Source organism: Protopterus annectens, chromosome 7.part0 (assembly GCF_019279795.1).
Source record: "Protopterus annectens isolate FY-2018-M chromosome 7.part0, PAN1.0, whole genome shotgun sequence".
NCBI classification, from domain to species: domain Eukaryota; kingdom Metazoa; phylum Chordata; order Ceratodontiformes; family Protopteridae; genus Protopterus; species Protopterus annectens.
In genome coordinates, this window is record NC_056739.1 from 184,437,032 (window position 1) to 184,459,746 (window position 22,715).

Below are 22,715 nucleotides of genomic sequence, written 5' to 3' on the forward strand. Positions count from 1 at the left end.
GCTTCTCCTGACCATACAACTTGGTCTGTTTGTCAGGCCTTCATTCCAAAAACCCTTCGCAGTACACTTTCTTCCCTTTCCCCAACTCTTAAGCTACTCGCTAAAGATACTATGGAAGGAATCTCCTGCACTGAGGGTCAGCTGTTGAGGAAGAAGGTGGAAAAGGTACGACCAGAATCTTCTGCTGTCCGGCGTCTGTCAGGTGTTTCTCCTGAGGTCGTTTCAAACTTGGAGGCTCACCCGGCTGTGTTCTCAGATTTCTCTGCCACAACTGTGTTGGAGGCCAGTGAGGATCTGGCTGGCAGCACTTCGAAGAGACTTTGTAGGCATCCATCTCAGACATTCAGAGGGAATCACGGCTGATTTTTTCCTGAGGGGCCTAGGGGAGTTCCTCAGTTTTTAGTTGGGGAAGAAGTTCCTGCTACAGTTCTCGACTGTCGTCCTGGATCTGTGCCTTCTCAGGACATTTCCATTAAAAAGAAACAAAAATTAAGCGTGTGTCTTCTGCTTCTAGGGATCCACAAAGTGAGTGGCAGGCTATAAATCTGGCGTTATTTTCTGCCTTAATGTCCTTAAAGCCTCCACATGGGGTTTCAGTTCCTGCTCCTCTTTGGTCCTCTACTCCTCTTAAAAGCCCCAGAGACCAGGATTCATCTGAGGATGAGTCAGATTCTGCTGACAAATCCCTAATTTATTCTACTTAGATTCTTTCTCCTTTGGACTATGGGTTAAAGGAGGAGGAATCTATTGGTTCTGATGTTGCTTTGGAGGAAATTTCCTTTGGGGACACGCTCTCTAGGATAATGGATTTTTTTTTTAAGTGGGAACACACTCGGGTCTCTGATTTGCATAAGAGGTACTATGAGTTGTTGCAGTTGGACTCTCCTTAGCCTCTGGCTATTTGTCCTGTCTTGGATGCTTTTCTGGATGCTTTCTCCAATGCCTCTCAGGTGCCTTGTTCTCTACCCCCTGCTCCCAGGAAGCCTGATAGGTTTTGTAGGGTTCCTGAAGATTGTTCTTTTTTTATATAAATATCCTGCTGCTGACCCCTCAATAGTGTCCATAGCCTCTGATATTCTTCTATCAAGGCCCATTAGCTGTCTCTTCTTGACTGCCTTTTTCTCCTCCTTTTGCTGATAGATTTGAGGTGAAACAATTTCTTAAAGGTGTCCTTAATGTTAGACCAGGAAGTCTGTTCCTTCTCCCTGGGATCGTAATTTTGTTTTGGAGAAGTTGGCTCAGGTTCCTTTTGGGCCTGCTGCTTCAGCTTCCTTGCAACATTGTTGCTAGAAGATTGTGCTTTTGTTGGTGCTTACTGCTGACACATGGGTATCTGACTTGCAGGTCCTTATGGCTTGGCATTCTTTTTTGATTTTTTTATGAGGAAAGAGTGTCCTTGTACACTAACCCCTTTTTATGCCAAAGGTGGTTAATGAGCTGTTACTTAAATCAGTCTATTAATCTGCCTGCCTTTTCCCCTCTCCACAACCTGACAGTGAGAGGGTGCTGCATGCTTAACTTAGCCTTGGTCATATCGAAATAAGTTTTATCAGACAGTCTAGTCAGTTATTTGTTTCTTTTCATCCTAGATCTTTGGGGCTTTCATTTTGTTGCACTCTTCATGGCAAGAGCCTTCTTTTTTCAATTGAGGCTCATTCTACTAGAGTTGTGGCTTCTTCCAATGGATTTTTCAAAGGCTTAGATACTAACTCTATTCTTGAAGCAGCTGCCTTGGCTTTTGTGCATAAATTTACCAAGCTCTACAAGTTGGATGGTATCTCTAGAGCTAAGACTGGTTTTGCTAGTTCAGTTCTTCATATTTTTTAGGGGACTCTTCCGCCCTTACCTTCTTCCAAGTTTCTTCTTGAGCTTTGGCACTCTTCCATATCATTAAGAATACTACAGCAGTGAATATAAGGACATATAAGGACATAGTACAGTTGTGTAAAATATTACCATAACAATTGCTTTCACTGCTGCAGTATTCACTCCCTCCCTCCATCCCCCTAGATGTTCTACGTGTTTCACTGTTGCAGTCATCACATTTGGGTTATCTGCTTGCAGGTAGCCCTCAGTCAGCCTGATTATCAAAGTCTTGGGTCCTGCGTCAGTTGCTGTCGGTCTTGTGCCTTATTCAAACCTCAAACTATTCATCGTCAGTTCATTCTCGCATCTAAATATTTTGGTAATTGGTTCATTTATCCAAAAATGGCTTCGGTAAGCCACCCGACTACAGACATTCCAGAAAAATGCAAAGATAAAGACAGAGACGGACCGCATAGGTCCAAAGCTTCTGACGACACTTCTCCTAAGCTGGTCACCAGTTTGCCGGTACTCAGGCACTTTCGCAGCCCCTGATACCCGCTACTTCAGATTCGCAGGCCTCTGCTGAGACCCATTCAGAGTCTGGTATGCCGCGAGATGCTTCTTCGACTGTGGAACCTGCGGATGTCTCTACCTTGGATGGGTCCGGAGCCGCTGTGCAGGCACCAGCTTCTGAGGGTGTATTCAGGCCTACTGACTTGCATATTAAACCAATGCCATCTTCTTCTTCAAGGCCTAAAACTTGATCCATGCCGAGAAAACTGACACCCAGACTGCATGGTCACGCCCCTCTGCCTAAAAAACAAATAATAAGAATGGCTGAAGACCTTATTACTCTAATCAGGGGAAGCCACCCTTCTCCCTCTAAGAGACCTAGGACTGATTTTCCTTCTGATTCTTCTGATCAGGATTCTGAAATTTCTGTTTTCTCTGATGACCAGGAGTTGCCCTCATCTACCTATGAGGATTGTGATGCAGAGGATTCCATTCCCTCTGCTTCCCCTCCAGATGATTTCTCTTTTGGTGAAACCCTGCATACTCTTAGGGAGCACTTTCGCTGGGAAAGCCAGGATTACATTGATTCTAAAAAGAGGCATAGGGATTTCATACTCCTGCCCCAACACAGGCCTTTAGCTATCCCTCCTGTACTAGACATTGTTGATGATGCCTTTTCGGAATCTAGCTTAGCCTCCTGCTCCCAGAAAACCTGATAGATATTACAGGGTTCCTGACTCTTACAAGTTCCTTTTTAAAAATCCTACTGCACATCCTTAGACCATGTCACAGGGACCCAAGGACATTAAGGCTACTACTGCCAAAAATCCTACCCCCTCTGATAGAGACTCCAGGGCGCTGTATAGATGGGGTAAGAAAGTATACATTTCTGCAACTTTGGCCATTAGGGCCTTAAACTGCCAGTTTCATATGTTAAAGTATCAGCAGCATATTATCGGATTGCTTAAACAGAAAATGATGTTGGCTCCTGACTGTGCTGAAAATAAGGATTTACAGGATTTAATGCATTCTGCTGAACAAGTTAGAAAACATACTTTGCAATGTGGTTTTGATTCCCTAGAGGCATCTTGCAGGGCTGCTGACACTGGGTCTGTACTTAGAAGGCATGCTTGGCTTAAGGAGCAATCTTTGCCAGATCATGTTAAAGCTAAGTTGCTGGATGCTCCCTTAAATCAGGACCGCCTGTTTGGCAACAAAGCAGAAGAAGTTCTTAAAAAGATGGAGGAAAAATCTAAATCTATGCAAACTGCTAAAAGATTTCCTACAAGTACAGCCTCCAAGATTTAGTAGGCATTGGCCCTCTAAAAATTGGTCTTTTCCAGCCTCTTCCAGGACTTCTCAGTCCAAACCCAGAACCAGCAGAACACCCAGGCTTCAGTCCCAGGGTACGCACAGGTCTAAGCAGTGGAGGCTCCCACTTCCAAATCAGGGAGTAGTAAGACTCCCCCTTATGGTAAACTCTCTCAATGACTTAACTTTAAAACTTCCAAGATCTTCTCAACTGACTGCTCCTTTAGGGGGAAATATTGCTCTGCAAGCAAAAAACTGGGAACTCACTACCCAGGACAAATGGGTTTTAAATATAGTTTCCCAAGGATACAGATGTCACTTCCACGTGTTAACATACCCAAATGGTTGGCCAGATCTACCCCCAAATCAGTGGGCAGAGGTTCAAAAGCAGGTGCTCTCTCTCTCTCTTTTAAGCATAAAGGCTATTCAAACTGTACCAGAAGAGGAAAAGGGACAAGGTTTCTACTCAAGACTTTTTTCCTGGTACCCAGAAAAGACAACTCATGGCATCCTATCCTGGACCTTTCTATCTTAAACACCTTTTTGGTGATTCCAAAATTCAAGATGCTAACTCTTCACCAGTTACTTCCTGTGCTAGGCAAAGATGCCTGGTTGGCAACACTGGATTTAAAGGAAGCCTACCTGCATATCCCAATCAGGGAATCTTGCAGAAGATACCTATGCTTCAAAGCAGGCTACATGCAATCTCAGTTCTCTGCACTGCCCTTTGGCTTATCTACTGTGCCCAGGGTATTCACAAAGTGCCTAGCTCCATTCATTGCATTTTGCAGGCAAAGAAATATCGAAATATACCCATACCTGGACAATTGTGTAATTCAGGCAGAAAGCCAGGACATACTTTTGAATCATCTGGCATTTGTACAAAAGGTGCTAACTTGTCTGGGGTACACCATAAACGAAAAGAAATCACATCTGGTACCCTGTCAACAAATTATATTCCTGGGAGCAAGCTTGAACACAACTTCCCAGATGGCTTTCCTCACGCCAGAGAAACAAATTCATTTGACAACTTACTTCAAACTAATGGCCACAAACACCCTGCTATCTGCAAGACAAATACTGCAAACCTTGGAGTTCATGGCCTCCTGCATTCTACTAATTCCATATGCAAGACTGCATATGAGGAAACTACAGTGGTATCTAAAAAGCCTATGGTGTCAACATTCTCAGGATCTAGAAGCAACGATTCCTATCATACCTTGCCTATGGTTAGAGTTCATTTGGTGGGCAGAGGCCTGCCACCAAAACAAGAGACTACCTTTCACTCTACCCCCTGCCACCCAAACCCTAACAACAGATGCATCAGACTATGCATGGGGGGCTCACCTGGCAGGGAGGTGCATTCAGGGCAAATGGAACCCAAGTCAAATGCACCTGCATACAAATCAAAAAGAAATGTTAGCTGTACAGAATGCTCTGACAGCCTTCAAGGACCACATTCTTGCAGGACAATTAATGGTAAAGACGGACAACACCACTGTTTTATGTGGTACATAAACAAGCAGGGGGTACCCATTCTTACCCCCTCTGCAGACTAGCCATGGCTCTGTGGAACACAGCCTTGAGCTACCAAGTGCATCTACAGGCTCAATTCCTGCCAGGAAAACTAAATACACTGGCAGACGAACTAAGCAGAAATCTCATGGACCCAGACAAGTGGAAACTGGAACCAAAGACTTTCAACATGTTGATAAACAAATGGGGGAGCCCAGATATAGACCTGTTTGCCTCCCCCCAGAACTACCAATTGGACAAATTCTGCACAAGGACTCCCCACAAACAAGCTTGGAAAGTGGATGCTCTGTCCTTCAGCTGGAAAAATCTTTCAGTTTATGCCTTTCCTCCTCTTCCTCTCCTCTCCAAAATACTAATAAAGATCAAACAGGACAAACCAAGGACGATCCTGATTGCACCAGATTGGCCATGCCAACACTGGTACCCCCTCCTGTGCAGTTTGTCACTGCTGGCTCCATGGCACCTGCCTCAGAACCCTACCCTGCTGTCAAAGCAGGAGAGCCAGGTTCTGCACCCTCCGCTTCAAACCCTGAACCTGGCATCCTTGCTAATTACCTAATCTCTCCATTACAATCCCTCAGTAAACAAGTGTTGGATATCATTTTGGAGGCAAGGAGGCCTAGTACTAGAACACTTTATGCTGAAAAATGGAAAAGATTCTGTGCCTGGAGCCAAACTCAAGTGATGGGCTCAGCAGCACCCAATTTACCTCAGACTCTTCAATACTTAACTGAGATGCTTCACAAGGGCCTTTCCTTTTCCTCCATCAAAATTCATGCCTCAGCCATTTTGGCTCATTACAACACAGAACCCACCCCTCTTCTCTCATCCAGTGCTGAAGCAGTTCCTCAGAGGGGCCAAAAACTTAAGACCACCCAGGAGAGCCCTACTCCAGCCTGGGACCTTAACTTTGTATTGGAAAAGCTCGCTCTACCTCCTTTTGGGCCAGCTGCAAGTGCAGAGTTAAAATTCCTTTCTTGGAAAACAGCCTTCCTTTTAGCAATCACTTCAGTAAGAAGGGTATCTGAATTACAGGCCCTTATAAAAGTGGAGCCTTTCATCATCTTTCATGCGGACAAGGTGTCCCTCAGGATCAATCCCTCCTTCATGCCCAAGGTTGTATCCAGTGTGGCTCTTAATCAGTCCATTAATTTGCCAACCTTCTTTTCTAATCCACAGAACAAAAGGGAATGGATACTGCACTCCTTAGATGTGCACAGACAACTTAGATTTTACTTGGACAGGACTAAACCTCTCAGGAAATCTGAACAGCTGCTGGTGGCATTAGCTGCAGGAGCAGAGGGGAAGGCCATTTCAAAGCAAACCATTTCTAAATGGATAGGCCGTTGCATTCATTTCTGGTATAAGCACCATGGAAAACCTATCCCACAGGGGATAGGACCACACTCAACCAGGGCTGCATCTACCTCTACAGCCTTTCTCAGAGGTGTCCCTACCAGGGACATCCTAGAAGCTGCTACCTGGAGTTCTGTACATGCTTTCACCAAGTATTACCATTTGCCAATTTTCTCTAAATCCAGAGCTGGTTTTGCCACTGCAGTCTTGCAGGGCCTTATAGCTGGTCCAAATGCTATCTAAATTCCTCCTCCTATCCTTTAGCTTTGGGAATCTACCCAAATGTGATGACTGCAACAGTGAAACACGAAGAACATAGTACAGTTGTGTAAACTTACCATAAATGTAGATGTTCGAGTGTATTCACTGTTGCAGTCCTGTTTACCCTCCCTCCAGCCCCCTGACTTATTTTTACTATACCTGTATTCCTCTTTACTATGCTTAAAAGCTTTTTGGTGTATTTGCTTTTTTTTTGTTGGAGGTATAACCTTATATATATATTAAATTGCTTCCCATTAGGGGGGCACCTGATATCTGGGGCAAGAAAAACTGATGTAATGGCATCGGCTGTATGCTTTATACCCCTGACTACCTGACGTCATGGAAGATGAGACAGCAAACAAAGCAGGACCCATGACTTTGATAGTCAGGCCGACTGAGGGCTACTGCAAGCAGATAACCCAAATGTAATGACTGCAACAGTGAATACACTCGAACATCTACATTTATGGTAATTGTACACAACTGTACTTTCCTTGGACTGGTGTTCCTCCGGGTCTATATTGCAACATCGAACGCTTAAAACAGCGAACGATGTTACATCAACACATTTGAAAATGTTGAATCCAAAGAACAGCAATTTCTTTCCTAGGGAAAGAAATCGCTGTTCCAACTCCCGCAAAAAAAAAAACACATTACACACTTCCAAACACATACACACATACCCAATCCTAATTATACCCCCCTAAAACCAGTAAACCACTAAATGCACATAACCCAAACATACATTTAACGAAAAAAAAAAAAACAGTAAACATTTTAAACCGTATGCACTTACCTTAACCCGCACCCTAACCCTAAGGTCAGTAACTCCCGCACATTTACAAAAACAGCTCCAAACACATACACACTTACCTTAACCCAAATTCTACCCCCCCCAAAACAAAAGTAAACAACTGAAAACACATACACACGTAACTCAACCATACATTTAACACAAAATATAAAAGAGTAAACATTTTCATACATGTGCACTTACCTTAACCCGCACCCTAACCCTAAGGTCAGTAACTGTTGCACAGTCACGCTCGGGAGCTATACCAGACAAGGGACCACACTACACTTCAGAACATGGCAAAACAACGAAGCGGTCAAGTGACTTCTTTCCCAGGGAAAGAATTCGCTGAACAGCCGCTTCGCTGTTTTACCTGTTCGCGCTACATGTGTCGACAAAAACGCATTTGACATAATGCGTTTTCGTTGTACTCATAGGAACCTGTTCCTCCTGGGGCAATCAGTTCTTTTTAGTAAGCCTGAACATCACTTTTATACTCTACATTATAGAAGGAGTGTATGGTGACATTCAGCATACCTTTTAAGTTCTGAAGTCTTTGGAAGACTGGCCAGATGTTGGTCTTCCACAGCAGGGAATCCTCGTATCATTAAGAATACTGCAGCAGTGAAGGCAAGGACATCTACCATTATGGTAAGGTTTGACACAACTGCACTTTCTCCCCCCTTCTGCCCCCAGGATGGGCAGACCATTACTGACCAGTCCTTCCCACCATTCTCCTCCCAGCTTATTCAGTGTCTGAATCCCTGCAGTGTCCTAAATCATTTGTGTTACTATCAGTCAATGCTTCATGCAGCTGCATCATGGAGCCATTGACCATTGTCTCAAGCTTTGCTTATGTCATGAGCTTCAACCTTCGTAACAAAGAGCAGCTCAGATTTATATCTCCAGCTGTGACATTGCATTAAAACTGACTGATTCTGTAGTGATCTGATACCAAAGGAGTGGAAAAAAAACAGTGTAGCACTTCCTGCTCATCCTGAATGTGCATCTCATTGCTTTCCTGTAGGTACTTCTGCCTTATCTAGACCATCTCCTGGATTCATTTCATTTTACGAGATTAATGAACAGGATCCCCATATTCTCATTGGAGTGCAGTACAACAACTGTACAATATGATTTTCCATGTGGCGATCTGCTTCCGAGATACAGATTAGAACATCGGGAATATGGAATGTATTCAGTCATGTAAGCCTGTATCCCTGCCTTTATCATTTTGTCATTCATTCTTCCACGTAATTCTCTAATCTCCTCCTGTTAAATAACAATCAAAGATGCCATCACTCTAAGTGAAAGTTACTTTTGCACTACTACTACTCCTGTGTATGTCCTTGTACTGCTTTGTTTACTGTGAATCTTCCATTCTTTTGTGCTGTGTTAGAGCTTGGTGGGGGAAAGTGAGTATAAAGCAAAGAGAATTTAAGATGAAGAGCTGCTTGGAATAAGGATGGTTCATTTCAGAAAAAATACTTTAAACACTTTAAAAACTGCACACATTTAATTTCCCAGCCGATAAGAGATTTTGCAAAGCTTCTTCACTCAGCATGGTACCACGTTTCAGGTTCTAGGTCTTATTCCTGACCTCTGCTCACAATGTTTGTGGAGTTTCCATGTTCTTCCTTTGCCTTCATGGGTTTTTCTTGGTACTTAAATCACACACACATGCATGCACACACACACACACACACACACACACACACACACACACACACACACACACACACACACACACAAAAAAAAAAAAAACATTCTATTCATTTATTGACTGTGTTGTGATCAACTCCCATACTGTCAGTAACAGTCCAATAAAACCTGACTTTGTGAACCAGGCACAGTCTTTAACATTGATCCTTTAGAGGGGGCAATTCCTACTGTCCTCTCAGTTTATCAATTAAGTTTCTGAATTGTGATTAATGGTCCATGCGCCGATCACAATCAGGTGAACAACTGCCACTGCACCCATGTATGGTCATAACCTATTATGCTGAATGCTTATTAACGGGTTGGTCAGATGTCACTACTGTGAAGGAAAGTGTTTACTTTTGTCACAGCAGTATAGCCATGGAAGTGGTGTGTGTAAGAAGGAGTTGTGTGGGCAAAGCCCCCATGTTGTGGATGTTGGGAGGTGGTCGGGTGAATCCTTCTACTTGAAGCATTTCCCAATGGTTAAAGTCTAGAGATCATTGAAGAAATGTGTGTGTTTTATTACCCTCAAAATGTAATAGGTAATGTGCTTTATTTGCACTGTATAATAACACAAGACAGTGTGGAAAAAGCCCTGGAAGGCTGTGATTAGTATAACAGAGTGACTACTTGTGTAAGTATAAGTGAGAGAGATGTATGTTTACATTTAGTTGTGTTGTGGTGTTTTGCACACTCGTTGAATGCACAATGGAGTGGGATTGCTTAAAGATGTTCAAAGTGACAAATGCATATAATAGAAACACTTACCATTTTCCCAGTCACAGTGTTTGTAATCACTAATTTATTGGAAAAGAAAACACTTTTTTATACAAGCCTTTTACATATAAGTTTTAAAAGTGCCAGCAATACCAGAACCTGCAGACTGGATGCCTCTTTCAGTGGGTGCACTTGTCGGGACATACTGAAGTTACTGTGGAAGCACATCTTAATTGTTTCACTTAGTAGTTGCGACACAATTGCATGCATTTAATTGTCTGTCAAGCTGTTAGTTTTCTGCCAAACTATTATTTTAATTTACTTCTATAAAATTATTTCGCAAACTATAGTCCCCTGCTCTTTCGTATTTTGGTGGCGGGAGACACTGGAGCTTTCTGATCAGTGGCAAAAAACTCAGCTGTTTTCTGTGTGGGAACCAAAAGGCATTAATAAAGTGAGCCCAAGCATCTCCATCAAAAAAAATGAAGGGACAGATGTTCGGTCTCCAGTTGCTGATATTGCCGGTACTTTTAAGTGTTAAATTCCATGTGAAAGAAGAGTTCCTTTTCCAATAAATTATTGATCACAAGTACAAAGATGAAATCAAGAAAGTCTTTTTACTGTATCCATTTGTTGCTTTTGAATCTTAAGTGGACAGTAATGGTTGTTGCTTCATTTTAAAATATGATATAATGATTTTGCCCAACTAAGGAACTACGTACCAGTAGATATTTGATCAGAGTCACACACACAACTACTTTCTATAAAACTAAAACACACACACGCACACACATTTGTGTGTGTGTGTGTGTGTGTGTGTGTGTGTGTGTGTGTGTGTGTGTGTGTGTGTGTGTGTGTGTGTGTGTATATAATAAAATATAAAACACTCACCAAATTATATCTCTCATATTCTCACTTCACCCAGTGCTAATCAAATCAAATTCACTGAAACAAACTAGTCACTAAGAACACTACTCATGCACGGGGCAAGCCCCCTCTTATATGCCCTTCTCTCCACTGTAGTGTGATCCCAGAGTTAGTTTATATAGTTAGGAGGTTGGGGCACAGACCCCCACAATTGGGGGAGGGGTGTTTTACATAGTCTAGTGTGGTTGCATTAGGTTTTGGCCTGAGAAAAATCGGGACTTTGAAATTTTCAGTATTCATTTTTTTGTTTCAGGAAAATAACATTTGGTGTTGTGGGTTTTGCGATATAAACGTAGATCCATATACATATATGTATACTACACTGAGATCACACTATATTAGCAATGAAAATGACTGCTGAGTCTGCGACATTGATAAGATACAATAACACATCTTCCAATCTCTTACACACTGTGCCAACAATTACACTATCTAAAGTTCATCGCAGAACACTAATACACACACCCCCACCTAAGTTGATAGCAATCTCTCATTTGACAACCACGTGGCCAAAGTGGTTAGAAAAACATTTTATATAGCCCACCTAATCATGAAGGAATTCACATCTAGATCAGGAGAGGTCACCGTGCCTCTTTACTCATCCCTCATAAGGCCCATAATTGAGTACAATGCCCCTTTTGGGATGTACCTTACCAGACACCTGCAGCAACTGGAAAGACCCCAAAAGTACCTCACCAAGAGGATCAAAGAGCTCAAACAGATGCCATATGCTGCCCGGTTAAAGAAACTCCAGCTCTACTCAGTGGCATACCGCCTGTTCAGAGGCGATCTGTGCCTGACGTATAAAGCCATGTCCAACCGGAATTAATGGACATGCTGCACCTCAGAAAATCCAAATCCCATTGAGCTACGTGCTCGAGAGACTTGAACCTCAGCACTGAAATAAATAGGACATGCTGGAGGGACAGATTCATAACCCAGAGGCTCCCTTCACTCTGGAATAAAATCCCAGTCCAGGTTAGGCAGAGTCCCTCATTGACTCTCTTCAAGAGGAATCTTGATGAGTGGATGGGAGATCATAGGTTTACCCCGGGTATCACTTCTGTGTCACTGTTAGACAGAGGCACAGTATACTAACCTCGAAAAGGGCATAGCAAAATAAATTTAAAATGGGTGGCGAAAGCCAAACACATTCTGTCTAGGCTTATAAATGCCCTAGGGCAGATAGCCTAGTATGAACCTATGAACCTATAAACCTATGGGTTCCTATGCCACATTAAGTATGCACACACACAAATCAAGCCCCCCCCACACACACACACACACACATACACACACTACAAAATGCACCAAAAAAACTGCTGTTAAGAAACCAGAAACACACTACTACATCAAATTAAAAGGCCTGATTAAACCTGTTCCTGTGTGTGTGTGTGTGTGTGTGTGTGTGTGTGTGTGTGTGTGTGTGTGTGTATAAGTGCATGTATGATATAGACATAGAAAGATATCTGAAAACATACACTTGTCCTTGTGTTTTTATCATGACTGGAAGTGGTTCAAGAAAGACTAGTTTACTTATCTGGTTAATCAAACACATTCTAATTTTAATTATTCCGTGATGCAAATAGATGAAGCTTTGATTGTTTTGCCAGCACTGGATGAACCTAACAGGAAAGTTGATAGTGACTGGCTGACTCCAGGTCACTCATCGAGGCGGGTGGGGGCAGGCAGCCTTGTTCACTGCAACACTGGCACCTTGTGGAGAAGAGATGTATATCGTGTAGACTAGGATTACACTCTTGGCTCTGCCAAACTGCATTTGCACAGTAGCCTTTATTAAATGGCTGTAGGAGTTTGCATTAGAATAGGTGAAAATGTAACTTTGTTTCCTGAAAGCATGTTTGTCAGGTGCTAAGAAAAGGATTAGGCCAGAAAATGTGGAAAAAACACTATCTGCTATATTTAAGGACATGATCAGTTGCAGAGTGGAGGCTAGATGATCAGAATGCATGAGGGCTTCTGTGGTGCCAGTAAACTGCATAATAGTCTGTGCAAATTGGTGCCCATCACAGTGAGCACTGCAGAAATTTTACAAGTACCTTTGTTGTTATTAACTTCCTAATAAAGTTTCTCTCATTCAGTACAAGTTGGCCAGTCTTGCAGAGCAACACTAAAAGCGTTTTCTTCTGAATGGGCTTCCATTTAGTAAAATATTGTAGTTTTTTTAAAGCCATCCTCTCCATGTGTCTTGTTTTAAGTTTATTCGATATCATTAGCCTATGTAAAACCATGTGGTATTGCTGATAGAATAAATTTTATATACTAATCTTTCTAGCACACTTGTGAAATTGCATCTTACAAGAAAAAATGGCATTTCGCATTCATTTATATGCAGGCTATCAATATGTACAAATCACATTATATTAAATTTTGCATCACATATTTTAATCACCAATACAGAATAATTATTCACCAATTAGCATGGTTTGTAAAAGCTCTTGCAGTGCAAAAAAAAAAAAAAAACAACCAGTTTCCTTCTGGATAAGATTCCTGAAGTTTCCACCTGTAAACCAGTTAGTGCTCTTGGGTGACACCAGAGGGCTTACTGGAATTAAAAAATAAATAAATAAATACATATATTCCATATAAGTTCTTTCTTTGTATGATTATTAATTTGCTCCTTTTATTACCAAAAGCTGTCTTGTAGCAGCTGGTTCCATTGTTCAGAGCAGTTCTCATACAACTAGCTTTTATATTTGTTCCATCAAAAAGTTAGCAACTTGACTGCTGTGCCATTTTATTCGGTTTCTTTCTTTCCTTCCTGTCCTCACCTCAGTCAGTTTGTCAGCCTGCTGCCTTGAAACATTTTTTGATATGTAAATATGCCTCATTGCCAGCATGCTGTGTTCAAACTAGTACAATTTCTTCCGAACATGCAGAAGTCATAATATGCAGGACTGGAGAGAGGCTTTGTGCTTCTTTCCTTGCTGTTCAAAGTAAAAGAATGATGCCCTATCTCCGTGCATAGTGCTGCCTGTGTATGTCTAGCACATACACAGTCCCTCCTGCATTCACTAGAGAAAACATGGCTACCTGCCAGTGATGTCATTACTCCGTGTTTATGATGCCATTACTTACTACTTATGATATCATTACTCTATGCCTGTTACATTATTACAGCCTGCCCATGCTATTATTACACCCCGCTCGCGAAGTTACCACTTTTTGAGAAACACCAAACATCATCTTTCACACTGAAGTGTTTTGATACTTTTGAATGTGTTGTGCATGCATCTAAACTGAGATTTGGAAGGAAATCCAGTCTTCCATCATCAGGAATGGCACAGAATCTTTTATAACTAATGGATCTTCCCAGCCATCAGCTGTACTTGGCTGTAGGCAGTTTTCCAAGTCTGTGCAGATGAGAAGGAAAGCCAGTGAACAAGGAAAAACAGTTCAGTTTTTTTTTTTTTTTTTTGGCGGGGAGTCCCAAGCACCTTATCATAGCTTTCCGGTCATAAGGTGCGCACAATTTTTTTCTCATTTTCTAGCTAAGTCAACCTGTCATTTTGTTGAGAATAATCTGAAAAGGGTCAGCTGCCCATCTTTTAGAGTAAAAATTTGAAATACTGGAGTAACTGTACTTGCTGAGATGTGCAAAGTGCTAATGTCTTGCAGCTCTCACTTAATAACTTGAACTTTGTGTACCAGCTGAAAAGATCTCTTACAGAAAAAAGTATATTTACAAGATTACAAAATGAGTCTTGTGTTTAAAACTGCTACAACATGGATTTTATTTTGTTTTGTTTTGTTTATTTACTTACTTTTAAATGTTGGTGTATGAGTACTTTTTTCTGTATTTGTTTATTTCCAGGCCCAGACAGTCCCATGACACCATTGAAAGATTTAACTCATGCTATGAAACTGCGTCAAAAGGCATTAGAAGAAAAACTGGAGGCTTGCTTAGAGGAACTGAAAAAAATCTGCATAAGAGAAGCAGTGAGTACAAAAATCATTTTGTCCTTTTCCAGTGATCTGTTGCAAGCTATAACCTTCCCTGCCTGGTTTAATTTGCATCTCTCCTCTTCTGTTTGTATCATTTAAAAAAAAGTTTGCAGTTTAATAATTCGACATAGAGCTTTTATTTCTTAAAACTGTAGCAATCACAGAAATGATGACATTATTAACAAAACTGACAGAAATTATGTTCCTTCACTAGGTAGCTGTGTTTTTCCTGTCTGTTTCAGAGTGTGGAGCTTGTCTGTCTTGGAAGGTTTGGGAGTAGAACACTGCTCATCCAAGTTGATGTTATTTGGGCATCTAGTGAGGAGTACATCTGCCACAGGAGTTGTACTGGGTTTGGCACAATGGGAAGAGGTACCCTGCATAGGCCTAGGATAGACTGAAGATCACTTGCCTGGAAGTGACTTAGGATCCCGCAAGATGAACTGAGAACTGCTGCTGGGAATAGGAAGGCTGAGTACTGCTAACCTAATGAGGGCATGCAGTCTAGAGGATGGATTGATGTATGTATTTTCCTCCTTTGCTTGTGTGTATGGTTCTTGTCAGGACATGCAGTCATTTTGTGTAAGGTATGACTTATGTGTATAAATTGTTTGAATAAGGATTTCTTTTATGAAAGACTTGGAGATGGACAATAATTCAAAGGCCATGGTTTCAGTCTAGCTGCACTGATCATGAGCCAAACAGTAGCCCTGCAAGGGTCAGGAAAAGGGGGCAATCGCTTTGGGCACCAAGTGTTAGAGGGCATGATCTGAGTGTTCCTACACTTTTCTGTTAACTGAAATGCCAGTACAAAATGTCAGCTTTTTTTTTTTTTTGTTTTTTGTTATTTGGTGTGTGGGGGGGGGGGGGATTCTCCACTCTAGAAGCCAATGCACCAATCAGCTTTCTACAGTAGGCCCTTTTTGTTTGTTTTTTTTTTTGTTTTTTTTTCTTTTTGCTCTTCACTCAAAAAGCTGGCAATGGGGCTTGGCTGCTGTAGAAGCCAGCGCACCAGCTGGTTTTCTACAGTCAGCCAGTCCTTTTCTTGTTCTTCCCTGCTGGGGAGGGGAATTGTTTGGCTGCTTTAGAAGCCGATGCCATAGTTGGTTTTCTACAGTACTCTGAAGTTCTTCTTTTTTTTTTTCCCTATAGCTCTGCATTGGCCAGAATATCTCTGCAAGTAGCTGTAAATGTCCATTGGTTTCTGTGTATTTGCTTAATCTACCCCATCTGCACTTCACATACGCATAAGCATATGGATATGCACAATTAGCTAACTGACCTACTAGATTACGAAGACAGAAAAAAACCTACAGAAGTCAGAGTGTTGGGGTTTTGCTTAAAGTGAAAGGGAGTGAATGAACTACAACCACAGTGGTAGGGATTAGGAAGGAAAAATGCAAGGTCAGTTCTTAGCCAGTATGAAGGACAGTACAGTATCCTTTGGCAAGAAATAAGTATATATTCACATACCTAAAATGTTGGAAGTATTGACCAAAACTAAGATGTCACATTCATGCTTACAGATGGAGATGGAATTTCTGTCAGTTACCAGTCAGAGTTGTTTCATTATAACTGACTGATTGCCATAGTAGTTTCTATTTCTACCGTATGACAACAAATAGAGCAGGGACTCAGAAGAATTCCAAATACACATTGATATCTAGATGACAGCTTGGAGACAGGGAGGAGTGAGCAGCTGCCCCTGGATGGCATGAGAGTGCCAAAACATAAAATTATGTATTTTATGTAACCACAGACTGTTGTAGATTTTTCATAGTTATTGTCGGCTGTAATTGATAGGAGTGGACTATGCAAGTCTCAAGAAAAGATGAGGTTTGTGTGAAGACGTCCAGGGTTCTGAACATGTCTCAGCTAAGATTATATTTAGTACTGCCACCAGTTTCCAAGTGTTTGTAAAGGATTATATCCTTTAAATGCATTACTACAGAATGGATGGAAATGGAGATAGGTGGAGGGCTGCAAATGTATCTTCAGGGAGATGCAGGAAATGGTTACGTTAGACAAAGTGGTAAACCATTTTGACCCTTGTTTGTGTTAGGTGAGCATATCATGTTTCATCTTATGAACTGGTGCGATTCTGTCACATAATTTTCAGCATGGTTTAGAAAAGCTAAATTAATTTTACTCAAGGTCATTCACCAAAGATAAGCCCTTAGTCTAGTTTAGGAAGTAAAGAAAGTAAACCAGAACAAAGTTGATGCCGATCGCATATCGCTGACAGTGGCTGATGTACAGTCCTAGAAAAGGAGTATTCGTGCTGACTGTATACAGGGTACCGAAGTGGGCTGTGTTCTTTGGGTGGGCCTTTTGAATGATGATTGTAAGGAAATACAGTAATGCTCATGGACTACCATATTTGTCATAAGAAAAGGTTGAGGAACCAGCAATGGTCCATTCACTGGGAGTGTACTATACTGCAGTTTTTGTTATACAGTTACTCATGTTAGTTACTGCTATACAGAGAGGAACTAGGAATGCTCCAGTAGTGTCACAGGAGTAGGTGTTCTCTGTAAAAGGATGGCCTAAAGATGATTGTTCAGTATACCCTGCTGTTAGGAAAGAGCATCTTTTTGTATGTCAATGAATTTTATTATGCAGCTTCTGAATAGTAATGTCACCCAAGCTGCATTATAAAGTGCTATGCCTTAGAACCACCTGGGAACAGTAAAGTGACATCTCCAGTCCACGATTTATGTGTCAACTTAGTATCATTATGGTGTTTGAAGAATTAGCCAACAATCGGTTTTAAATGTTGATTGCTTAAAAGTGTAAAACAACTATCACTCCTGGAATGTTTCTTGTAATGCAACTGAACGTCATGGTGGCTCCATAGAAAGGTAGGTCAGTTCCAGGATCCAGGGTTCAGTACTAATTTCTGTTTGCTGCCTTTGTGGAGTTTAAATGTTCTTCCATGCCTGTGTGGGGGTTTCCTTCTGTTACTCCTTTTTTTGTTCCTACATACCAAAAGGATGCTGCTTGACTGGCTACACTATGTTGTCCATGTTTACCCTTTAATCTTGTGGTCTGAGTTGTGGCTGAAAAGAGTCTATGAATCAGCCCACTTATGTAGTTAAGAAAAGTCAATCAGTCAAATAAGTAAATGTTGTCCACACCATAGGAACATGTTATTTACTAGTATCCCCCTCATGTAGTCAGTGTTCATTTAAGAACATCCATAGTGGCGTTAAATGACTTGTATGGCGACTTTGATATCTGAAAAGCAGTATCAATAGTAAAGAAAAGCTAAATCCTAAGCACAACTTTTTCTCATAAGAGTGTAGTTTTCTGCTTTTAAAATGATTCCTGTATTGTGTAAAGCATCACATAGCAGTTTTGTTTTGTTCAGTGTTTCAATGTTATTCCTCTTCCTCAGTTCAGACAAGATTGGGTCTGCATGAAATAAGATAGTGCTTGTTTGTTGGTTTGTGGTATGCAGAAAAGAAGGCCTGATTAAAATTGAGAAAATCTGGCCTTAGTTATCGGACTAGCTGCCAGAAGCGCTACTATGAGGCAGGGAAGGAATAAGACAGGTATTGCTTGCCTCTCTCGGGGATGGGGGTAGGGTAAGGAGCATGATGCTTGCACACCTGATATAGCAGCATCATGTGGAAAAAAGGTCTGATGACAGCAACTGGTAATTAGGTAGGACGGACCATTGCTGATGACATCATCACAGAGTCAATGGCATCTCCCTTGCAACACCAACATGCATTCCCACTCGACTGTCAACCCAGCTCACGGAGATTAATCTTGGATATAATCTTGGACGAGATGTTAGACTGAGGCCCCATCTACCTGAACTGATGATTGCTCAGATGGATATAAATGATTCCATGGCACTTTTCTAAAAGTGTAGGAGTGCTTTATTTATATTTACATTCATTCTGTAGCATATTAAAAAAATTTAAATCAATTATTTACTTACTCATTTTGTACATTCATACTTAAAATTATTTACAAGTTACCTATAAAAAAAGAACTTTACTAAACAGTTCTGTTTCTTTCATTCATCCACTAGGATCACTTGTTTGTGTGTTTCAATCTTTAGACTTTACTTTCCCATTTTAAATCAAGTAATCATCCTAACTTTACTAAAGTAAAATCTAATATTGAAATTCCGGCATTATATAATGCTGCTATTCTTGAACAAGTTTCTTCCCCTAAATTCCAAATTACACCCCTCTCCATAAGCTGTCTGTAATCTTTCTTCCTTTGTTAAATCTCTGACATCATCTAATACTGTAATACCTACCTCGTATTTATTATAGCATTCCAGTACACCAATCATTCTTACTAAACTTTTTATACTATTCATGTTACCAGCCAGAATTTTAAGATTATTTGCTTCTCTTAAAACTGTATGAAATTGTATATATTGTTATCCATTTCCTTTCTTTTTAGCTTTTAATCTTGAATGTTTATTTTCCTATCCTTCCCCCTTTTTCCAGCAGTTTTCTTTTTAACCATTTTCATTTCAATTTCCTTCTCATCGCTAACCTCTGATTCTATTTCTAATTCAACATCTTTACGTTCCTTTACTTCTAACTCCTGTGTTTCTTTGAGTATTGTTACATATTCAAGTTTGTTCTCCTTCTTGTAATTTTAATTCCTTACCCTTTTCATTTTCACTTGTATTCTCCTGCACCCTCAACTTTTCTTGTTTTTTTTTTCCTTTCACAGTCTGTCCTGGAATGTCCTATTTCTTACATTTATAACACTTCATTCCACATCGTCTTGTATCATGCCTGTATCCCCACATACAAATTTTTTTTTTGTCACAGTTGTTTTCTACAAAAAATGTTTTTGGTTTCCCCCCAATATATTAAAACAGCTCTATTTTCTTTTACATTAATCATACTAGGAATATAAACAATGTTATCACTTTCTGTTTTCAGTATAACATTGCAATCCCAGCCCCATTCCCTAATCCCAAAAAGACAGAAAATTCAAAATACTGAATGATGGAATTTGCCCCTTCTATACTGTTGTGGGATCTTGGAGTTGGTATATATAGTTAGCAGGGGAGCAGGGGGGCTTGCCTCTTGGATTAAAAATGTATTCAGTATTTTGAATTTGTAGTCTTTTTGGGAGTCAGTCTTTTGGTTTTCAGTCATTTGATAGTAAACTATATATATATATATATATATATATATATATATATATATATATATATATCGTTTTTTTTTCATAGTTTCTCAGAAAAGTCTCTAGTCCTGTAGCTGTTTTAAAAATCTGTTCTTTTTTAATTATATTAATAATGTTCTCTTATTTGCTCATTTCTCCTTGGTCTTCTCCTGTCTTTTTCTTTAATTCCTCCACCTCCTCCTCTCCTTCTCAAATCATTCCATTGCTTCTCCCCATGAAAGATCTGTTCCATTCTCCTGATCATTTTTTTATTAAGTTCACCAATACGTCATCCCGCAACCCTCCCAACTAGAGGGTTGTAACCTTAATTTCATCTTCCGATCACTCATCTACAGTTGAACTGCAAAATAAATCCTTTTGGAATATATCCTCGGAATCCAGCAGAATCTCCTCTCCACATCATAATGAAACTCTTACACAACCAACATTCACCTCGGTTTCTCACTCTCCCTCCTTCATGTTACTCCATTCTCCCTGCTGCCCCTGCAGCAGGAATAGAAAGTATTCATGTACACAGGGGCGGCTCGTGGCATAGGGCTGCCGGACTGCAGCCCTCAAAAGAAAAAGAAAGAAAGAAATGAAAAATAAAAAATATTTTTTAAAATTCGCGGACTTTCTTGCGCATAGACCGAGTCCCGGCTTATCGGTCTATGCGCATGCTCAGGCAGGCCGTCCCATAGGGGACACAAGGAGCGTCTGTGCACTTTACAGTGCACAGACCCGCCAGATTATGGGACGTCCGGACTGCAAGAGGAGCAGCAGGGACTCGGGACAGTGCCTCAGGGATCTCGTCGGCGTCGGGAAGGAGCATGTGGATCTCGCGGGTCTTCAGTATTGCGAGGGGAGGATGTATGGGTTGTAACGGACGTTGTATTCATTCAGGATTCAGGTAAGGTGCCTTTCAATTTACAATGTTTATTTTTCTTTGTGTATGGTGCTTGTGCTTTACTGGAGTTTGTGTATGGTGCTTGTGCTTTACTGGAGTTTGTGTATGGTGCTTGTGCTTTACTGGAGTTTGTGTATGGTGCTTGTGCTTTACTGGAGTTTGTGTATGGTGCTTGTGCTTTACTGGAGTTTGTGTATGGTGGTGCTTGTGCTTTACTGGAGTTTGTGTATGGTGCTTGTGCTTTACTGGAGTTTGTGTATGGTGCTTGTGCTTTACTGGAGTTTGTGTATGGTGCTTGTGCTTTACTGGAGTTTGTGTATGGTGCTTGTGCTTTACTGGAGTTTGTGTATGGTGCTTGTGCTTTACTGGAGTTTGTGTATGGTGCTTGTGCTTTGTGTGTGTGTGTGTGTGTGTGTGTGTGTGTGTGTGTGTGTGTGTGTGTGTGTGTGTGTGTGTGTGTGTGTGTGTGTGTGTGTGTGTGTGTGTGTGTGTGTGTGTGTGTGTGTGTGTGTGTGTGTGTGTGTGTGTGTGTGTGTGTGTGTGTGTGTGTGTGTGTGTGTGTGTGTGTGTGTGTGTGTGTGTGTGAAAATGCAGGTGCTTATGGTGGTGTGGTAGGGAATGCCTCAGGCTTGAACCCTGTACCCTGTATGCAGGTGTTAAAGACTTGAGTTCCCTACCCACCACCATTTGTAAAAATTTCAGATTTTTACCTCATATTTGATCTGATCTGTTCCTCATAATATCTGTGGTTTGTAAATGTTGTAATGCTTGATATTTGATGGTGTAGTAGTAGCATTGTTGCCTCACAGCTGCAGGTTCTTGGGTTTGATTCTTGGCTGGGGTACCTTCTTTGTGGGGTCAGTAACTTCGTACTGTGTTTGTGTGGGTTTGCTTTTGTGCCCTCCCATGTTACAAAGACATGTCTGCATTATTTCTTCCTGGGCCTCCGCTGAAAATTTGTTTATTTGTTCCAAGTCAGACTGTCCTGATTAATAAATGTTAAATAAAATTGATAGGCATTTCAATTTCAGTCTTAAGGGTTTCTGAATGTTTAATTCTTTGATGGTGCAGTGGTAGTATTGTTGCCTCACAGCTATAGGTTTTCTGGTTTGATTCTTGGTTGGGGTGGCTTCTGTGTGGAGTCTGCATCTCCTGCCTGTGTTTGTGTGGATTTGCTCTGGTGCCCTGCCATTTTACAAAGATGTGTCTGCAGTTTTAATCCCTCGTCTCTGCTGAAAATTGTTTTTGTTCTGTCCGCAGTAAATTTGACAGGCATTTGAATTTCAGACTTCAGGTTTCTGAATGTTTAATTCCTTGCAGATTTGATGGTGCAGTGGTAGTATTGTTGCCTCACAGCTATAGGTTTTCTGGTTTGATTCTTGGTTGGGGTGGCTTCTGTGTGGAGTCTGCATCTCCTGCCTGTGTTTGTGTGGATTTGCTCTGGTGCCCTGCCATTTTACAAAGATGTGTCTGCAGTTTTAATCCCTGCCTCTGCTGAAAATTGTGTTTGCTCTGTCCGCAGTAAATTTGACAGGCATTTGAATTTCAGACTTCAGGTTTCTGAATGTTTAATTCCTTGCAGATTTGATGGTGCAGTGGTAGTATTGTTGCCTCACAGCTATAGGTTTTCTGGTTTGATTCTTGGTTGGGGTGGCTTCTGTCTGCATCTCCTCCCTGTATTTGTGTGGATTTGCTCTGGTGCCCTGCCATTTTGCAAAGACGTGTCTGCAGTATTAATCCCTGCATCTCTGCTGAAAATTGTTTTTGTTCTGT

General features: G+C 41.2%; 1 protein-coding gene across 3 annotated transcripts in view; it reads left to right on the forward strand.

Annotated features, from left to right (window-relative positions):
- Nucleotides 1-22,715, forward strand: part of INAVA (innate immunity activator) — a 301,511-nt gene that overhangs the window by 97,507 nt on the left and 181,289 nt on the right. For all 3 annotated transcript variants that reach the window (XM_044076668.1, XM_044076665.1, XM_044076666.1), the window contains exon 3: nt 14,757-14,881. In XM_044076668.1, coding sequence (XP_043932603.1) covers nt 14,757-14,881 — 125 coding nt within the window. The remainder of the gene's footprint in view (nt 1-14,756; nt 14,882-22,715) is intronic.